General features: G+C 39.8%; 2 protein-coding genes across 3 annotated transcripts; both read right to left on the reverse strand.

Annotated features, from left to right (window-relative positions):
- Positions 1–331: 331 nt before the first annotated feature.
- On the reverse strand, positions 332–6,509 carry tph1a (tryptophan hydroxylase 1 (tryptophan 5-monooxygenase) a). Of its 2 annotated transcripts, none has more exons than XM_031859906.1 (11): positions 6,381–6,509; positions 4,157–4,291; positions 3,292–3,475; positions 3,100–3,200; positions 2,938–3,005; positions 2,661–2,857; positions 2,411–2,546; positions 2,194–2,320; positions 1,996–2,091; positions 1,368–1,501; positions 332–1,261 (listed from the first exon to the last, which is right to left on the reverse strand). In XM_031859906.1, exons 1-11 carry the CDS (start codon positions 6,468–6,470, stop codon positions 1,087–1,089), a joined length of 1,443 nt encoding a protein of 480 aa, XP_031715766.1. In that variant the 5' UTR covers positions 6,471–6,509; the 3' UTR covers positions 332–1,086. The 2 variants fall into 2 exon arrangements, with proteins under 2 accessions (XP_031715766.1, XP_031715775.1); XM_031859915.1 differs by lacking the exon at positions 6,381–6,509 and adding an exon at positions 5,260–6,133.
- Positions 6,510–11,159: 4,650 nt separating this feature from the next.
- On the reverse strand, positions 11,160–18,004 carry saal1 (serum amyloid A-like 1). The gene is made up of 13 exons (XM_031859928.1): positions 17,851–18,004; positions 17,541–17,740; positions 17,240–17,341; positions 16,958–17,041; positions 16,771–16,850; positions 16,619–16,678; positions 16,396–16,511; positions 15,891–16,068; positions 15,729–15,811; positions 15,388–15,573; positions 14,653–14,810; positions 14,452–14,544; positions 11,160–13,884 (listed from the first exon to the last, which is right to left on the reverse strand). The coding sequence occupies exons 1-13, from the start codon at positions 17,852–17,854 to the stop codon at positions 13,807–13,809; spliced, it is 1,422 nt and encodes a 473-aa protein (XP_031715788.1). The 5' UTR covers positions 17,855–18,004; the 3' UTR covers positions 11,160–13,806.
- Between the last annotated feature and the right edge of the window lie 1,596 nt (positions 18,005–19,600).

The following is a 19,600-nucleotide window of genomic DNA, read 5'->3' on the forward strand; positions in this document are numbered from 1 at the left end:
GATGTTATGTATTCCAAATAGAAACTTAACAAACATATAGAACCAGTCACTCATTCAGTGTCCAAGACACCAAAACATTTCAGTTAGTGTCATTCAGAACGGATTTTTACATGGTCCTCGGGTCAAAGGGATAATTATTCTTAGATACACAAACTCCAGCCTGAACATAACTATAAATCGTCATCACTTTCAGGGTGCTCGCTGTCGTCGTTCTGCTTCTCCATGATCATCATCAGCATCTAGTATCCATAACCAAACAAGGACATCAATATGTAACTAAGTCTACAGGTAACAAACTGTTTGACACACTGTGAAGACAGAATACATTTTATTTTTTTATTGTTGTTTTCATACATAGCCTACTCATAGTGTGTATATTTCTTTACAGTAGAAAAATAACGTTTTGATTTCAGGAGCACTACAATTATTTTCACTTCCAAGAAGAGATATTCAAAATCATCACTGTAAAATAAAATAGGTCAGGGTGGGCAATGTCAAGGAAACATTCTTATAACACCAATTTTCACTTTTACAATTACCCTCAACACACAAAAGGGGAACATGATACATACACTGAAAGAATACAAACAAGGTACATTTTATACATCGCTGAAGTGATTCTAAGATTAAATGTGAAGAAGAATTAAATTAAATTTCAAAACATTTTACATGGTAATATACAAGAGCAAAGGTAACTATAGGATGGGAAAACCACATCTGTGTTTGTAACAGCTGGGGATTTTTAAAAAAAGGTAACAAAGTACCATGAAAGCACGTTGACTCTTTGCAATTAAGAAGCCGACCGGGCCAGAGACAACTAAAGCAAAACAGTGACTCGGGCTCAACAGCTCCTCTGGGTTTGTGCAACTTACGGATATCAGTGGCTAAACATAAAATGCGCCTCTGTAAATTGTCTAAGCAATACACCTTGTAGTGGGGACTATGGAGCGTTTTAACAAAAGAAGTGCACATTCATTGTACTGACGAAGGGCGATACACAAGCAGTATCTCTACAGCGGTGCTTGGGGGTGACACAGTGAGCGTTGCTGGACTGTAGGTGGATAACTTCAACTGGAACGTGGGCAGTCAGATACCCAGCTGCTTGTTCAGCCGGCTGAGTGCGTCGCCGACAATGTCAAGCTCGTGCCGAAGCTCCTCCACCACGCTGTTGATGCTGGGAGTGTCTTTCAGCACATCCACACTCTGGGTGTAAGGGTTGTATCGGACTGTGAAGGGACGCTTGATAGTCTTGGCAAACTCCCTGAAATTGACATAATATCATTATTGAATTATGTGTAGTGGATATTTAGATAGTTTTCATCTACTCATATCGTTATGCATATATCATGTTAAATTTCTGAGCTCACCTCATCTTGACTTTGGCCTCCTCAAAGCTGTCTGACACAAAGTAGACATCCTGAAATGTTGTGATGATGCATTCTTGTTTGGATGTGACTTTGGGGTCAAAAGGCATTATCCTTGCCTTGCCAGATAGAGCATGCTGTAATAGAGAAACATATTTCAGATGATCGTGCTGTAATAGAGAAACATAGTTCAGATGATCGTGCTGTAATAGAGAAACATAGTTCAGATGATCGTGCTGTAATAGAGAAACATAGTTCAGATGTTGTAACCATTGCATGTAAACACTAGCACACATTTGGATCATTTGATTAAACACAAATCAGTCTGTATTTAGCTGTTCCAAATGAAAGAGTGGTTCTATTAGAGAAAGAATGTAGTCTGTTATCAAGTATCTATAATGACGAAATTCTAAGATACACTTGAGGATTAAAATGTTCGAATAGCCAAACTTGTACAATGACTTCTCCATTTTTTGAATATAATTCTGGGTTTGGCTGGTTAGAAGGATGGTGTATAGGTAATATACAGCTGGCACTTTTCCAAATGATAAGTACATTTATGATTAATACAATTGGAAAATATCAGGAGGAAGACTGTTGACATGTCCACAGTATGGTCCAAATGTTTTACCTTAAGCTCACTGATAGACGACAGCAGTCCTGCTCCATATGCTCGCAGCTGCCCCTCTTGCTTGCATAGGCCAAACTCCACCGTAAAGAAATAGCACTGTAACATAAGAGTCCATAAAACACAAACAATTAAGAAAATGACTCTAGATTCAAAAGTTGAGAATATGAAATTGAATTTGATTTGATCAGTGTCACTCACTGTGGCAAGTTTCTGAACTGAGTCATCTGAGGCCCCGAGTGAAGCAAGACCGATCTCCTGAGAAAACTGGGCGAAGCTGGGCTCTGCTAGCAGTGGGACGTGACCCAGCAACTCATGGCATGTGTCCCTTGATTATGAAAGATAACCAAATATCAGGACCCATAGCTTTATATGAATATACGTCCCTTTTCTAAATATAGTACTGCATATCACTCACGGCTCTGGGGTGTATAAGGGGTCGGAGCTGTGCCGCACATACTGGGTACAATGGAAAACCCGGAAGGCCAAACCAGCGAGGAAGTCACGAGGGGACAGATAACCAGCCACAGGTCTGATGGTGAATCCAGTGCGTTCTGATAAGACATTTGAAAAGGCAGATGAGTGAGTGACTCCATGTACTAAGCTGAAGATATTTATATAAATTACATTTCCAATTTTGTATTTGGAGCAAAAATTGAAAAACCTACCCCTGAGGAAGCGGGACACATCTTCCAGCTGAGGGATGTTGTCCTCCCGAAATTCACAGTATTTGGACAGCAGTGGCAGGTTCTTCAAGTATTCCCGGCAGGCGTGGGTGGGGTACAACTTGTTCAGCTCCCTGTACACAACTCCCCAAGTCTTCACTTCTTCCTCTGTGAACTCAATACGAGGAATGAGATCCCCACTGCAGCAAGAGAGAATAATTCTATGAATATCAAGTAAAAACAGCACAAATCTCCAAAAGAACCAGTGAAAAGCACTCACTGTTTGTAGGCCATGGCGAGATCAGCAAAGTACTTTCGCCTTTTGCGGTAGACGTTGTCCTTGAAACCCTGATGGAGAGGAACATAGAAGGAAATGTGAAACATTCAATTGATGAGTTTACATTTTTTAAGTCAACAAGTTATCTGAATTGTGATTACATACCGGGTGATCAGCATCCAACTCAGAGCCGTACATCAGGACACGGTTGGCACACTTGTCCAAGTCTGAAATCTTCTTTGGGAACCACGGTACATTATACATATCTGAGGAGAGAGAGAAATTAGTTGTTTTTTGATCATACGGTCAAATATAGTTAATATATTTCTAATAAAGTACCTGCAGGATTTCATTTACCTTCCTCATCTAGGCAGGAGTTATCTGGAGGCTCCATATCCACCACGTTCACATGCTTTCTCAGCAGCTGGATTATTTCATTCAGTTGTTCGTGGTTGCTGTCGCAGTCCACAAAAATTTCAAACTCAGAGTTGCGGCGTTTGGATTTTCTTGACTCTATGTGTACAAGGTTGACATGGTTTTCCTGCAAAAAACATGGAGAATCATGGTTAAGTTATCAACGGTAAACAAGTACTAATAGACATATATATCATACGGATGACATAAATATGGTATGAACATGTTTGTTAGAGAAATATTACCCGACACTGGCTGTAAAAATCATTAAACAGGACATTGCAAGAAGGAATAGAGTTGAAACACAAACAGGTAATGCATCAAGTTGCTGCTCAAAGGTCTGTCTCTGAGTCTCTGATATATATACTGAGGATAACACACAAGTGCGTTGGAACAGAATGATTTGCATAAAGTCTGGACGTTGTTTGGACCCGTTTCTTTGATAATTCGCTCTGTCTAAGGTCATCTTATCCTAATCGGAAGACGTCATGGTTGCAAATCAGCCTACGTAAATACTGACATGCTCAACAGATTTATTATCTCCTCTTTGACGCCAGGTCACAAGTAGCCGAAGACAACCGGCTGAAACACTCATTTAAGAAAGATAGCTGTGATACCTAATCAAAACACAGCTGGGACAGTTTGTGTGAAAAGAGGTTCACACAAAGTTTCACACGAGGGCACAGAGATCGTGGAGACACAGAACATTCTTTAGTTTTTCCAACAATGTTGTATATTGAAGACACTGTATTCCAAATAAACACATTGATAGGAACAAGAACCATGATTATAAAAACGTTGTCCATACCTGAAAGAGTTTGAGTGCCTTAACTAGTCCTCCCACTTCATTCTTGAGGGAAAAGATGATGGTTGCTCTCCCTTTCTCTGATGTATTCTTCTTTTCAGTGTTTTCTTCAATTTTTGTGAACGTTGATTTGTTTATCTGAAAACAGTAATGAAACACAGATTTTCATTTGTGTAACCGCAATAAATCCTCCTCATTCAACAAGCAATAGTGGCTCTCCTCTGATGGTCATGTGTATATGTATATGTGATTATTTAATATCATCTAAAATTAATGGAAATTCCCCTTTTTTTAGTTAGTGTTAGCCCCTAAAAGTAAAGAACTAATTGCAAACAGAGAACTCCTATTAGAAATGTGGCACCAGCATCAACAGTAGTGTGAAATCAGCACTTTATTAGCATATTCTGTGCTGCTAGTAACGTTCAACGTTGCAATTAAAGAACAATACACTGGTACCTAGTTTGGTTAACTTGAGTCAATGGCACACAATGGATTTCCCCCGTGACTGAACCCTAACTCAGGGCAGGTAATGACGTGAATGCACAACTTCTAATCCCTTAAAGTGTCTGTAGCCATCCCAAAGAACATCTTATACTAAACATGCGTACCCTTAACAAGTAGTAGGGTCAGAGTCACAGATAAGTGCTGCAGAATATTTCTGTCCCCCTGAAAAAGAAACATGGATAGTTTCTTTACATTCATGCTGATGAAACAGCTAACAGCAATGCCTTAGTTACATGGAGACAGGGCTGAGATTAGTGACCTCATGGACCAACCCCTCTCGTGTGTTTCAGCACCTTGAACAGCGCTCTCACGTTGACGCATGGCTGTGCGCGCTGCACATGCGGAAAATTCATGTAATCCTGCATGAGATTTTAGAAGCAGGACTGTAACACACCAGTGGCACAGAAAAGCTAATCTCTTTTGATTGGATGCAACTTTTTCTCGTTGACTTTAGTCGTAGGATACATCTGATTCAGACACTATATTTTATTCCAATCGTGTAACTACAAATAACACTTTCGAAATATTATATTACAGTTTTATGGATTAAACTGATTGTGGGAGAGGAATACATCTGTTCAATTAATTAAGTTGCTGCCTACCATATTCCGCCCTTGGAGCATTGTGTAGACAGCACGGCAGATCACTTTTCGGTGGACCCTTGTCGTTAGCATCCCTGAAAGCGTTCGTGTATGGAGACTGGATCAGGACGCACGGGCAACTCTTTGCGTCTCGGTTTAACGAAGATGAACACGTCTCTGTCTCAAAGAATCGCCTTACTGCAATCTCATTTAGACAGCGGGAAGCCTATCAGCTCCCTGCGTTGAGATCTCACCAGACATTAGGCAGTGTTTAATCACTGCAGCGCGCAGGTTCGATGGATTTACGCACACGCGAGTTCATCCTCAAATACTCATTTCCCCTTCCTTGATGTCAAAATGTATAAATGTAACTTAGACACCGCTTTGAATTTGTTTTAATATACATATAACAGTTCATGTGATTATTCTAAATTGTCTTTTGGTTGCTGCTCCATTTAACACATTTTTGTGAGACAAAATATTTAGTTCTCTCTATAAATTCGAGCAGCATTACTGTTTTTCAGAAAAGTCCCGAAATTCATAAAGAGCAGCTGTGTTTCAGATGTATACAAGCTTACAGGTGAAGGTCACAGACACAATCGGATTGCCTGCTGAAGCTACAGACGGTTGGTCACAGCTTAGAGAACAATTCGTCGTTGATTAATTGTTGCAACATTGAAAGAGGCAAGCATCTAACGAATATTACAAAATAGAATAAATGTATGTAGGCCAGCTATTAGGGCAATTTATTTTTTATAAATTACTTCTTTCAACATCGCTTTAGCAAATGTCTCCTGCAGTCTCCTTTTCCGTGTGCGCAATGGAGACACCACAGCACATGCAGGCTGATCGGTTTATCTTTAATCTCTTCTGTCTTTTACTGTGAAAATCAGTGAATGATGTACAGACTGAGCAATAATGAAACTCTTATGACAAATTATGAAATTTGGAGGTATCTCTCTTTAACCCTGTTAACCGACGCAGATTACACTACAACAAAACGGCTTAAATTAATCTGCGCTGACGACAAAGTGAAGGCTTATTTATTAAGACAAACCGATTAAAAAAAGTAGTCTTGAAATATCACATGCAAGCAAACCTCTTCTCAGTTGTCTCACCGGACAGAGCAAATCAGGTCTTACCTCATTGTTCAGCAGTTTTTCTTCAAGGCCAATGTTCATGGAGTCAAAAGATCTTCCTCGACGTGGTCCTTCGTTTTTGTTTGAGTACATGTTAAAGAGCTGCTAGATGAGCTGCCTTTGTATGTACTGCTTACCCCGCTATGTAAAGTGGGCTGTCTACCCCGATAAGCAGCGCGCTTTGCTATTTAACTGTGGGGAGCAAGAGGAGGGGGCAATAATCTCACTCTGAGCAGCAAATGGAAAAAGAGAGCCACGGCTCACGTCATTATAGGGAAAAGGACTATCTTTTATTTCAAGTAAATGCCTGAAACAGCTCCAATCAGATGACTCATAAATCCTGATTTTACTGAAAGAATAAAACACCAGATTGAACAGTTTTTTTCATTGGATATTTCAATGTGTTTGATAAAAAGCACAGCAGTCCTCATTCAAATATAATAAAAAGCAGGATTTATCTTTATATTTAGTTATGTTAGACTCACCTGCAGGCATTAAACTAGAACCAAATATGGATAAATGTGCCATCACAGTGACACTGAACACATTTGCTCGTCATGTTGACATACGCAGTTAATTCTCCCTGTTTGTTGACACCTAAGACCACCACTAAGAAGATGTCAAGGTTTAAGAGGATTCAAGCCTAGCCCTCCTTTTCAAAATCCTCTGCACTAAGCCTCTAGGTTCTTGTGCGCACAACACAAAGAACCTGCATGTTTTCCTGCTTTAACACCATGAGCCTTTTAATAAGATCAAGACGATCGGTGGGAAAAGCTTCGGAGGTCTCTGTAAGCAGAATCAAGATGAGGGAGCACTGAACTTAAGAGGCCTCATTACTTTAAACAGATAACACCACTGTTCTCTCTAAGCTTCAGTCACCTCACAAGTAGGACAGGTGAGATGTCTTTGTCTGTCAGCCAGTACCTTTAGCTCCACATGGCTCTATAGTGCAGTGATACATGTGGCTGATACTCATGCTGTTTTCTCAGGTGGTCCTGGTCCGTGTCCCTCGTGACATCGACAGATGCTTTACACAACAAAGGAGGCAGTGAAGGGAACTTCCTCCTCTCTGAAACTGAATCCAGATCTGCTCTCAGATGTTGTGTTAGAGCTGCAGGCCAAGCTTTCATAATGCAGCCATGTTTCAGAATAGTGAAGTGCTGTTAACTTATTATGTGGCCATCCAGTCTGTTTTGGTGGTCGGTAACACTGGGTCCGGACCCTCAGGTGGGTCGCAGGAGATTTCATTTCTTATTCTTCAATTCAACATTTATATCTACAGTACCTTTCAGCCACATGAGAGAGCTTCAATGCTCGTATTGTTCTGATAATTGTAGCCTATACTTATAACATTGAATCTAATATAAAAGGCGAGCATACATTCTGTTCGTTTAACTGGTGAGCGGAAATGAAAAGAGCTTGTTTACTCTGCGTAATGCATTTATTCAGTATTTGACATACGTCTTTATCACATTTAGAACTAAGTTGTGATTTTTCAAACGTATACAGTATGTCTTTGAAATGGCTGGTTTTCCTATTCCAGATAATTTATTAAAGAGATGCAGAATTGGCAGTAAAAATGGTCATGACAATTCATGACCCTCTTCTCACGATTTATAGATAAGGCCTATTGTGAATTTGGTTGCGCTGGTTTGCGATTTTGAAAAAGTGGATCCCCAGAAAAAAAAGTTTGGGAAACACTGGTCTAGGCCATTTAAACACACCTGCCAGGCACCATTCATAATAACATAAACATCAGTCTTACAGTAACTACATGTACCAGAATGCATTGCTCATTAAGGTAACCCCCTTTAACATTACCAACGCATGAGTGAACATGTTTACCTGACTGTTCTTTATCATCTCCACCTACAGAAGGCAAACATGTCTGCTTCAAACAAAACACGGCCTGAGCTACAAAACACAACAAAGGAACAATGTATAATTTGTACAGTTGAAAGGTCAGCTGAAACATTTTGTCTCCATTTGACCTCTGCTCAGAATAAGGAGCAGTGTTAGTCACATTTAGCAACACAGCAAAACAAAGACATCTCAATAGGCTGGTTTCTGTTGGCATCATACTAATTATGAAACTATTAGTCCATTAATTGATTAGACCATTGAAATCGAATCAATTGGCAATTATTTTGATTAGCAATTCATCATTTAAACTCAAGTAAAAAGTCCAGACATTCTCTGGTTTTAATTTCTCAAATGTGAAAATTTTTCGCTTTTTTTGAAAGTCATTCTTAATTGCAGCCCAAATGATAATGATAATACACCTTTAATTATAAAGCACATATTTTATCATTATTATTATTACAAAAAGAAACTTAAAATGGTATAAAACAGTAGAATTATTGACTATTAAGATGATAGAAAAGCCTTTTGATTAAGACTACCGAACTGACAGATCTAAGGGGATTTGCTCTTTCTTTGGCAGCATTGGTAACAGCATCTAACGAAAACTACAATAGCAGTGAACTTCAGTGTAGTGCAACATCTTTATTATACAAAGCCAACTGAATGGTATGGCCATGATATTGTTCATGATTCAGTAATGAATGGTTCCTTTTATTAAGCTTCTACATAGCAACAGCAAGCACATCCAAATCCATTTATAAACACATTTTCACAGACAGCTCTTTTATGCTGCACATGCTCTGGCCATGTCTTTGATCTCCTTGTGTCTTGACAGCTCCTGGATCAGATCTACTTCATTTCATGTCGGAGTCAGAGGCACACAGGTTTACAAATCATGCATTTGATCTGCTAACTGATATTTTCTGCAGCACACTCACTATGATACTAGCTTTTTATTATATAAAGGTATGTTTAAACAGTTTAAACTCTTATTGATAATGTGATATGGCTCGTTACGTGTCTGCTCCGCTTTTCAGACGGTAAGCTTTGAAATGCTTTAAGCCACCGAGTACCTTGACAGGGGTCAGAGTGTGCAACATGCATATAATGGCTCATTGTGGTTCGCTCTCCTGGCCTGACCTTATGTGGATAATGTTCTCCGAATAATTAGCTTCAAGGATGTTATAAGACTGAACTCAGCCATTATTAAACTTTTTTTTAAAAATATTCTAAACACCAGTAGTCCGTCTATACTATAGCAGAGATATACTTTAATATTTTATTCTATAAATTGAGCAAAACATACTTTGCAAAAAGATTTAAGGTTAGGCAGTATGTCAATCTGTTCTTTAAAACACTTTTATTTGTACATTTATTAAAATACATGTGCATGTACTGTAAACTTTATAGTTATTTCTCTTTAGCTGAACTCAGTTATAGTCAGGAGGAGCTTTCCTGCTCCTCCTGAGTGTAGCTGAGGCTCACATGATCTATTGCAGTCAGTTAGGAAAACCAGTCTTGGAAAGGCTGTTGAAGGGCTGCCAGGCTGACCAGGCATCCAAACTGGAGGAACAGGAATAAGTTACAATTATTAATTCCTAGCACGTTTTATGTTTCTATTTTTAAAATATTGCACAAGCTCGTATTTCTAATCACTCTGTAGGTTTTTGTAGATGCTGCGTGTAAGACATGTCCGAGCGTGTGAGGGCATCACCGTGTCTGCCAGTCTGTCCCAGTTATGTTCACTTCAATCAGAGGGATTTACTCACAGTGTCTGAGCATCAAGCTGCAAGAGATCTCTCTGGCTAATCTCACCCCTGGTACTAATAAACTGCCCAACATGAGCATTAGGATGTATTAAAACTGCAGTACATCTCACTGGGCATTTGGGAGATACATAAATGCTACACTATTACTTGTGTTGTCTGTGTGAAGCCCCATTAGTTTAGAAACCAAGGGCTGAAGTAATGAATGACATTCACACTCTATTTATACAGTTAACATACTGTAACATTAATGCACAAATTAATCTATGATAGTAATTTAAAAAAATGTTTAAACATATTTTATTTCTACTGAAGAAAAGTCTCAGTGGTTCTACTTGAGTGGGACGTTGTCTCCCTTTCCATTCCAAACTGGTGTTATTTGAATTTCCAGGGAATTCAAGGTCTTCTAACAACACTTTATCAATAGAGGTACAGCCTTTCACCTGATCCTGAACCTTGTTTGATCAACTAACTAATCAGAGCAGTGAATGGTCTGCTTACGTACACTTCCTGTGGCAACACTATACGTCTCTTTAATTAGCTTCAATTCTGTCATTGCAGAACAAACAACAGCATATGCCACTTGGTGACAGGCGTCAACGGTACACAAGGACAGGACAGGATAGAGCTGCGGCCATAAACACCTGCCACATTTAAAATAGGAACCTGATAAGTAATGAAAAATAATTTATAGAGATTCAAAAAAGGGCACTGAAAGTCTTTAAAGTTAATCTGGTCTTTTGATTATGATTAGGTTGTTAGGGGATCATTCAAGAGGTATATTATTCTAGTGCATTTATATCTTATCACCACATGATTTCCTCAAAACAATCAATTGAAAACTCAATTTAAGAAAATATTATAACAATCTTTATGAAAGCAAACATTTTTTTATTAATAATGCAGTATAATTTTATTAGTTTTTATCAAAAGTCACGCAGTTTTGTTAAAAATCTTACACATTGAAGGAAGCAGTTTAAGGCCTTCAATGCAGACATAAACGTACATCACATTCATTCATCTTTCACACTTCATAGTATAATTAGTTAAGTAGTCTTTATTGCACCTTTTCTTTATTTGTGTATGAACAATAATTCAAGAAGAGGATTCAAGTTTTTAATCAACCCTTTTATTGATTTCAGGATGTTTTATGATATTTGGTGATAAACAACCTTTCGACCTCGGGCATACATGAGATTGCTATGGTCACAATGTGAGAAAAAATGTTTCACAGCCATTGACAAAGATTGTACACTGCATAGCATCCTCGCTGTCCAGTTTATCATTACAACGTCGTGACAGAGAAGGCGGTTGAAGAAGTAGAACAGGTAGTTCAGGCAAACGCAAACACCAACGTCACCACATCACTTTTTGCGAGCAGGAGACGTCAGTGTCTTTTGATTTTCAGGGTTCACGAAGGGGAAAGTTTCATTGTGATTCTGTTGACAAGAGACAGAAAGCCCGGAGAACTGCAGGAAATGAGCTGAAGGGTGCTTTGATTGCACCCAAGAGCATCATGCGTCTTTATGAACATGTCTTGTCCAGGTGGTTGTGAATGGGCCGGGCCTTGGAATCAAAGCAAACGTGACACTGCACACGCATTCTTCATCCCTTCATTATTCCTCCTGCTCGCCCAGCAACAGGTACTACATCAGTGTTGGGGCCATTTTACACACTCAAGAGGGCTTCATTTAGATGATCCAGCCATGACACAATTATACATGAATTTGAAGGTCAGTCCCCGTCTCGGGGCATGATACAAGAATACGTGAGAAAACATTCTGCTCATGTTGAATGACAGACTGTCTTCCAGTTCAATTACTTTTACTGCTTTTTAATTTATCAAAGGTTAAGGCTTTCCAGGATGTTTTTCTTCTTTGTTGTTTATTTACCTCCAAATCCCTCAACGAATGTTCAAATTATTATACATTTATCCAATTCATGGGTATGTCATGTGACAATTTATGTAATATTATTTCCAAGTTACAGAAGGACATTTGTGTGCCAAATATGAATTTTCACACAAATGTGAGACAAAAATAGAAGGCATGTCACATAATGGCAAAATGTCAGGTCATCTAACAGAACAGCGAGTTGTGTGGGCGGAGGTAAACAGAAAAAGAAGTAGCTGACATCCAGCATCAGCGTCAGACAGGCATGACATGCCTTAGCGCCCTTTGAAGTGTATAGAGCACCGACCCCGTGTGCATGGAGTCAGATCATATCAAGCCGCAGTGAAGACTGGCAGACTGACAATGAAGTGTGGCAGGGCAGCAGGAAACATCTGGGCTTCAACCTGATCTCTGTGACATAACACGCCTGGCAGCGCGGCCTGAAGACAGAGCACCCAACAAAGTGCAAGTCATTGGCCACAAGCAATCTTGAAAGGCCAAGCATGATTACATCTACATCATTCTAACCATTTACAGCACAAACAGGACATGACTCTCAGATCAAAGCACTGGCCTTACTATGTGCATCACAAGTCTAGTCAAGGTTCACATCGTGTCCAGAGATAGGATTAAAAAGAGAGGTTTTTTCCCCCATAGGGTGATCTCTCTCATGCGCTCTGACCATCTCGGCATTTCCATTAGAAAGAGTGTTCTACATATCAATCCAAGCTTTAATTAAAAAGCTGCTATATTCACAGAGCCTTCGTAAGCATGCAGGTTGTCCTGCTCTTTTCCATGAGTGGGCGAAACGGTGCATTTGGAAACCAAATGAGATCGTTGTTGCCAGGCTCGAGCCTTTCATCTAATTTTATTGTCGTTACCGAGTGACTGTCACCCTCTGGTACACACTTGATGTTGTCATCAGCATTGGTACCATTACTCATATGCTTGGAAAGGTGACTCAATACACAGTCAATGGAGTTTCATCTGATGTAGAGATGTACATTTGTATCATACAAAAAATAGGAACAAATAATAATATTCATTGTGATGGATGCATTAAATGATGAAAGCATTAACCGCATTGACATATGGTGTGTGTCTGATGGAGACATTGATAAGGACAGAAGAAAGGTACAGCAAACAATATATAAATACATAGTATACAATTGTTCTATAAGTATTTTATGATAAAATGTACAATATTCCCATAAAATCTTAATTTTTATCAGTGTTTCATGTCTTTGAATAAATAAAAAGTTCCATAGATGCAAAAGAAGAGATTGTATCCGACTCGTTGCTCAGTAGATTAAAGGTATTTTGGAAGATGGGACTTCCTGCTGCGGCCTTTTATGGGCCTATGTAGAGATCAATGGAGTTGTTTTTGTTTGTTTGGATTTCAGGCAAAGCCAAAGATTCCTGAGATGTTTTTTTATTTTATTGTGGACTAAAACTCTCATTTCTGTAGGTGCTACTTATTTTAATTTTTTTAACGACATTTAATTTCCCAGAAATGATATAAAAGGTGTCTAGCTGGTTTGTACTAACCCTTTCTTTAAAAAGAAAACTTAAATACCAAAAATGCTTTTTGTCAGTGAGGACTTTAGTAAGAGCAACTAATCACAAACGAGAAAGAAAGATTTGTTTTTATCAAAAGACTGTAAATTGTTTAATACAAAAATAGGATACACAAAATAAAACACTTTAAACAGAAACACAATCGAGTGTGGCTCGAATAAACAGTTACTCTGTCCGTCACTCGTGACGGTGCGACATCCTCGTTTAGACTTTCCAATGGAAATCCAAAAATACAACTTGAAGCAGGACCTTTGGAGGGGAAATAGAGGCTGCTATAAAAAGCAGTGATGAGAGTCTGGATGAGTGCTGAACACTGATATGCTGGGAGCCTCAGACAGGAAACCGTTTCCTCACCATGTCTGCCATTTGGGGATCTGTCTCTGACAACATGGACTGCAGGTGCTGAAACTGTACAAGAGGAAGAAGGGCGGGGTGGAAACATAATGTTTATTTTCCACTGGAGCTGCTGGTCGATGGCAGCCGGCAGTCCATCACGCGTCTTTACCTGATGATAAATCCTAAACCCTTTTATGAAACAATGGCACCACGGGCAGCAGTTGGCACAGGATTAGGCTATTAGAGAAAATTCAAGGTGTAATTAACTTGAATCAATTAATCTATTTGTTAATGAGACTATAACATGTTTGATATTTTAAATACATAGAACTCAAAGAAGCTTCAACCAACCATCTGATATTTGTACCTAATACAGGACTTATCGTAGAATATAACATTTCCTGTTGATTTACTTTTTTCAACTAATCACATCAACAGTAATAACATAAAACGGTAATGTATTATTTTATACTAGATTAACAGGTTTAAACTATGTTTTTCTGACACTTCTGTGGGAACAGTTAGGATTGTACAATAACCAATGAAAGTAAAAAGCAGACATGATGATCGTAGTTGCTCCATACGCAAGTGTGATACATATCTGATTAAAACCTGAACCATGTTGGAGAAAGCACTTACTGAAGTCTTAAAGTTGGGAAGTAAACTGCCCGCAGCGATGAGAGCCGTCTTCTCTGTGAGGTAACCGTTCTTCACCAAATCTGACACGGTGGCCTACGAAGAAGAAGAAGAAGAAGAAGAAGAAGGATTTAATTTAAGAATCTCAGTGAAACAATCTGATCCAACAGGACAGTTAGCAAACAGTTACTTTGGTATTATTACCGTGGGAATTTGAATGCAGATGTCAGCTAGAAACTCAGCTGTGATCTCTGCTAGAGTCTGTAGCTGTTCATCTTTTGTGCCTTCTTTGCTGGGACCCTCATCTTTGTCCTCACTGTGGTACTGAAGCACTCGCAAAACAGTTCCAATGAGGGGAAGACCTGGAGTCAACAGACACAACGTATTTGCACAAAACACTGATATCGTCATTATATTTCTATCTGATTTTTCCCTGTTTAATGCAAAATTTAAACTGCTTTGATTGGCCCCAGTCATGAGCTTAGAAAATGACTAGTATATCAGAAAATTGCATCTACTTATTAAAACAACAAAGAGTAAGCATTGGATGTATTGTTGCTTTAGTAAAGTGTAGCCTGTTTCATAATGAAAACCCCTCTCCTGAAAATGAAGTCTTTTTTTTGTACGAAGCTAACCTTCGGTCACGTGACCTGACCTATTAGCTGAGGTTGGAGTGAATGTCCTTGCCATGCTAAGCCTGAGTAAGTCTCTCTCTCAGTTTCCATGCATGTGTTCAGTTGGAGATGGAGAGCATGCTCATGTGTTGATATGAATGAAACAGATTTTGGGGAGGTCCCATTACACTGGACCTTTTCAAGGGGCCCAGCCATTTCTATGGGCAGGGCCTGTCTACAGTCAACACCAAATCAACATTCACTGTGTGACATGCATTCAAAAAGGCACATCTCCGGGCTGATGTCACTCTGTTACAAAACGTACTTGTGTCGCTTCTGCTGCACCACTGATCCTGGCACCTATAAAGAGCCTGCAGCACAGCAAAGGCCTGCACCAAAATGCTCTTCTGCTCTTGCAGGACAACGGGAAGATCAGTTGGCTGGCAGAGGTCCTCACACACAACGTCGCAGACAAAGTCCCACACTGCTTTGCCGGGTCCATCAGGGGCAGCTGGAAGGCACAGATGAACAACGCGTCGTCTGTTGAGAGGTTCCTTCAATCTTCTGTGTAATTTTACTGAGCCAAGAACTATGGTGGCCACCTTTAACTTCTGAAATGATGTGCAAGTCGCTGAACTCAACATTTGTAGTGTCGATCACTCTTACCTAAAGTCTGAATGCCCTCATCTATGGTGGTGAGGAGCTGGAGGGCGTGAAGGTAAACCTCTAAGCCGTTCGGACTATCTGATCTGTGAGAGCACTTTGACACTGTTGAATACTGAGCATCAAATAAGTAAATCATCAACATCATAAGCACCATATATTTACCTGAGCTGCTTGGCTGCCTCGAGAAGACATGAGGCCACATCCAGACGGCTTTGGCCGTCGTCGTCGTCCTCCTCCTCCTCTTCCTCACTTTGTTGAGCTGTGATCCAACTCTTCATCAGCTCTTCGTCGAGGTCAAACAGTTTGTCAAGCAGCTCTCCAACCTTCTCAAGCAGGTCAGCTGTAAAACACACAGGGTATTACTTATTAGAACCATTTCAGAAAGCAGACAACAGTAAAGTAGTTAAAGGTGCTTTTCTTGTTGTGAACAAGCCACAGGTATGTTTACATTCAGCATTAGTCAACAGAGTGTCGCCTTGAGCTCTAACAAATGTGCTGAATGCATGTCCCTTGTCAAAACCTCCACACAGGGAGCCTCTAAGATAAACAGCTTACAGGGACTTTGACTTAATGTAAGTCATCTTGGTATGTCAAACAGAGGTTTCCTTTTTCTACACAAGTAACACGTTATCAGCTTATTCAAAAGTTTTGAGTAAAAGCATGGTACTGTTGGTAGAACTGCACATGATGAATAACAGGTTGGAGCGCACAGACGTCTGCTGTCGTATTCGCTGAAGCCACAGGGAACAGACGTCTTTCTGAGAGACGCAGGTCAGCAGCAATCTGCAAACATCATCACAAAAGACTCTCAGTCTCAGTCTCAGTCACACACTCTCTCTCTCTCTCTCTCTCTCTCTCTCTCACACGACTGCAGAATAGCAAATGCAAACCTGCTTGTTTCCAGAAGGGTTGGAGGATCTGTATCTCCAAGCAGAAGCAACAGCACAGCGCTGTGGACACGCAGGGAGTTGCATTAATGAAAACAAAACACAACAGTGAACAAAATCTATTACAAAAATGACAGATGATGACTTTTGCCCACCCCAAGTCTTCATTTTGGCTCAGAGCCAGACAAGTGTCAGGAAAGCAAGCAATGTTTCCAAGGATTCCCACACAAATTTCCTAGAGAAGCAAAAAAACAAACAAATATATAATCAAAAATTAAATACATAATATAGATAGATATATTTTGACACAGAATGTATGAACCGGAAAATAATTTCACTCACTGTGAGACGTGGACAACGAGATTTGGCTATCACTCCGAGAAGGATATCCGTAGCTTTGAACTCCTGCAGAAAACCAGCCACATCCTGCACACAGGTGGTGAATAAACACTCATTAGATGATGCGTTACTGTAGATTAAGCCTCCAAGCAGTGTATAAAGTAGTTAAAATGAGCCCACCTATACCCGCTGCAACATTAAAGGGATACCGACAGAAGACACAGGGGGGTAAATAAAACCCAGACCGGTCAAAAAATGTAAAGCCGATGGCACACAAATAAAGACCTTATCCATGGCCATGTCCCAGACTCTGCACAGGTCTTCCTCATCATCATCGGGGAGCTGCATCACACCTTCAGAGTTCACCTCCGAATGCTCAGTGACCATCTGGAACACATGACTAGATGTTTAATCACCACTGACTTGATTTGAGGTCTCTAATCTAATCTTGGCTGATCAGAAAGGCGATTGTCAAGTCAAGAAAAATAATTGCACATCAAATTCAGTTGTCACTGCCTGATCTCCAGTACACATGTGATTGAAACATTAATTACAAATGTGACATGAGTGATAACAGCCAACCAACATGGATGAGACGAGTCAGGGTGCTGAAAAGCCAGTGCTTGCTGTAAACGGTGTCTCCAATGGCGTCCAGATCTCCGCCGCTCTTTGCATCGCCTGCTTCTGGGGGCGGTGATGGGTTCCGGTCCATTGCAGGACTCTGTATTCCAGTTGGAGATGAGGATCTCTCATTCTCCACTTCTTCAGCACCATCACCTCTACAGTCTGGGGGGGGGGGGGGGAAATAGTGGCACACGGAGTAAAGCTCGTTTTAGCATCAATGCAAATTCCTCTTTTGCTGCTGTTTAGCTTTCATACTCAAACAGTCAACTCACCCATAGTGACCGCTCTCACTGGTGAATATCAAACGTAACTCACTGGTGAATATCAAACGCAATATTTCACTGTACTTTGCTGAAAACAAAGCATGTCACGGCAGAGCTTCCAGACGACATTTCAAACAGCCTCCATTTAGAACAAGTACCTGGATGCGCATGCGCGAATTGTGTACACTCTGCGCAATCTTCTTCCTGTGGTAGATCACCTCAAGTTAAAATGAATACTGCCACCTGCGGTGCATAGCGGGAATGACAGGGAAATAGGTTCAGCAGGTGTACCTGTGAAAAGGATGGAGCATCCGTTGTAGGCTATATTTATCTTTTTTACGAGCCATAATCCAGGGCCACGATTACTGTCTGTGTGTCCTACCGATTCACACACACACACACACACACACACACACACACACACACACACACACAGTGCTTCACATAAAACCATTAAAAGCATCAAAACATAAGGCAAAAGAAAAGGAGATTTAAAAACAATTAAGAACATTCATTGAAACAATAAAAACAGTCATTAAAACATTAAACAACAGTGTAAGAAATAAAATACAGTAGTAAAATGCAGAAATGCAGGAAATTGATCAATATATTAATTGAATCTGTTTCAATTAAAGGCAGCAGCAAACAGAAAAGTCTTCAATCTTGATTTAAAGGAGCTGAGGGTCTCAACAGACCTGCAGCTTTCTGGGACTTTGTTCCAGATGTGCGGAGCAGAAAAACTGAACGCTGCTTCTCCAGGTTTAGTTCTGACTCTGGGAACAGAGAGTAGACCGGTCCCAGACGACCTAAGGGGTCGGGATGGTTCATAAGGTAGCAGCAGATCAGAGATGTATTTTGGCCCTAAACCATTCAGTGCTTTATAAACCAACAGCAGGATTTTAAAGTCAATTCTTTGTTTGACAGGAAGCCAGTGCAAATACCTCAGGTGTGGAGACATCTGTCTTTGAGATGTCAACTGTCACCTCCAGAGGTGAGGTGAATGGAGAATGTTAGCGGTAAAGAAATTAGGGGCACCATAAACCTCCAAATAATCTGGCAGAAGTTGTAGTGATTAATTTACCATGTTTGTGTTAACGCTAAAAACATGTACCAAAATATCATAATGAAAATAATTGTTAGTTGCATCCCTTGACAATAGCATTAGCATAATTTATTTTTTGATTTTATTGCTTTATTTCATACGGGACAGTGCACATTAATAAAAACATTTCTGCAAGAGTTAGCCAAAAGGCTATTTTTGATGATTGTGCAACTAATAATGCAGCAATGTTTTTTCAACCAAACCTTCTCACAAGGATGTAGACATTGTGTAATTACTGTGTGTTGTCACACCACACACAATGTGTTGTCTTTGCATATTTTCTGAGGACAGAACCTTTCCTTCTCCAAACAGTTGGAGACAACATACTAATCCTGTTAGAAAAGTCTGTGGGAAAAGTCATATTGATCAAACTAGAGTGAGTTTTAGCCCATAGAAAAACTATCAATCTTGCTTAAATTAAAACTAGAATTTATTACAAAATGTAATTGAATGTGTAAAACATAGTGCAGCAAATTACTGTATTTGACCACCTTTTGTTTACATTCCTGATATCCCTCATCTTAAATCCGGTTGTGTATTCAGAAACACTGTCATGTGTCAGTTTGTTTTACGAGAAATGATGACAGTGTTGAATGTTAAATAGTTTTATGTCACGGATGGCAACATGTCGAATGGTGTCCCACCTCTACTCAAAAC

The sequence above is a fragment of the Anarrhichthys ocellatus genome, unplaced genomic scaffold (assembly GCF_004355925.1).
Source record: "Anarrhichthys ocellatus isolate YVR2014 unplaced genomic scaffold, GSC_Weel_1.0 scaffold2, whole genome shotgun sequence".
Classification (NCBI taxonomy): Eukaryota; Metazoa; Chordata; class Actinopteri; order Perciformes; family Anarhichadidae; genus Anarrhichthys; species Anarrhichthys ocellatus.

Excerpts from the sequence above, each read along its gene's own strand:
- saal1 (XM_031859928.1), bottom strand. Across the intron at positions 17,042-17,239 it reads GGGACATGGCCATGGATAAG|GATGTGGCTGGTTTTCTGCA; the intron begins GTCTTTATTTGT and ends ACCTGTGTGCAG. Across the intron at positions 15,812-15,890 it reads GAGGCAGCCAAGCAGCTCAG|ATCAGATAGTCCGAACGGCT; the intron begins GTAAATATATGG and ends GTGCTCTCACAG.
- tph1a (XM_031859906.1), bottom strand. The coding sequence starts at position 6,470 with ATGTACTCAAACAAAAACGAAGGACCACGTCGAGGAAGATCTTTTGAC. Across the intron at positions 4,292-6,380 it reads AAAAACTGCTGAACAATGAG|ATAAACAAATCAACGTTCAC; the intron begins GTAAGACCTGAT and ends TACTGTTTTCAG. Across the intron at positions 2,092-2,193 it reads CAGTTCAGAAACTTGCCACA|TGCTATTTCTTTACGGTGGA; the intron begins GTGAGTGACACT and ends CTTATGTTACAG.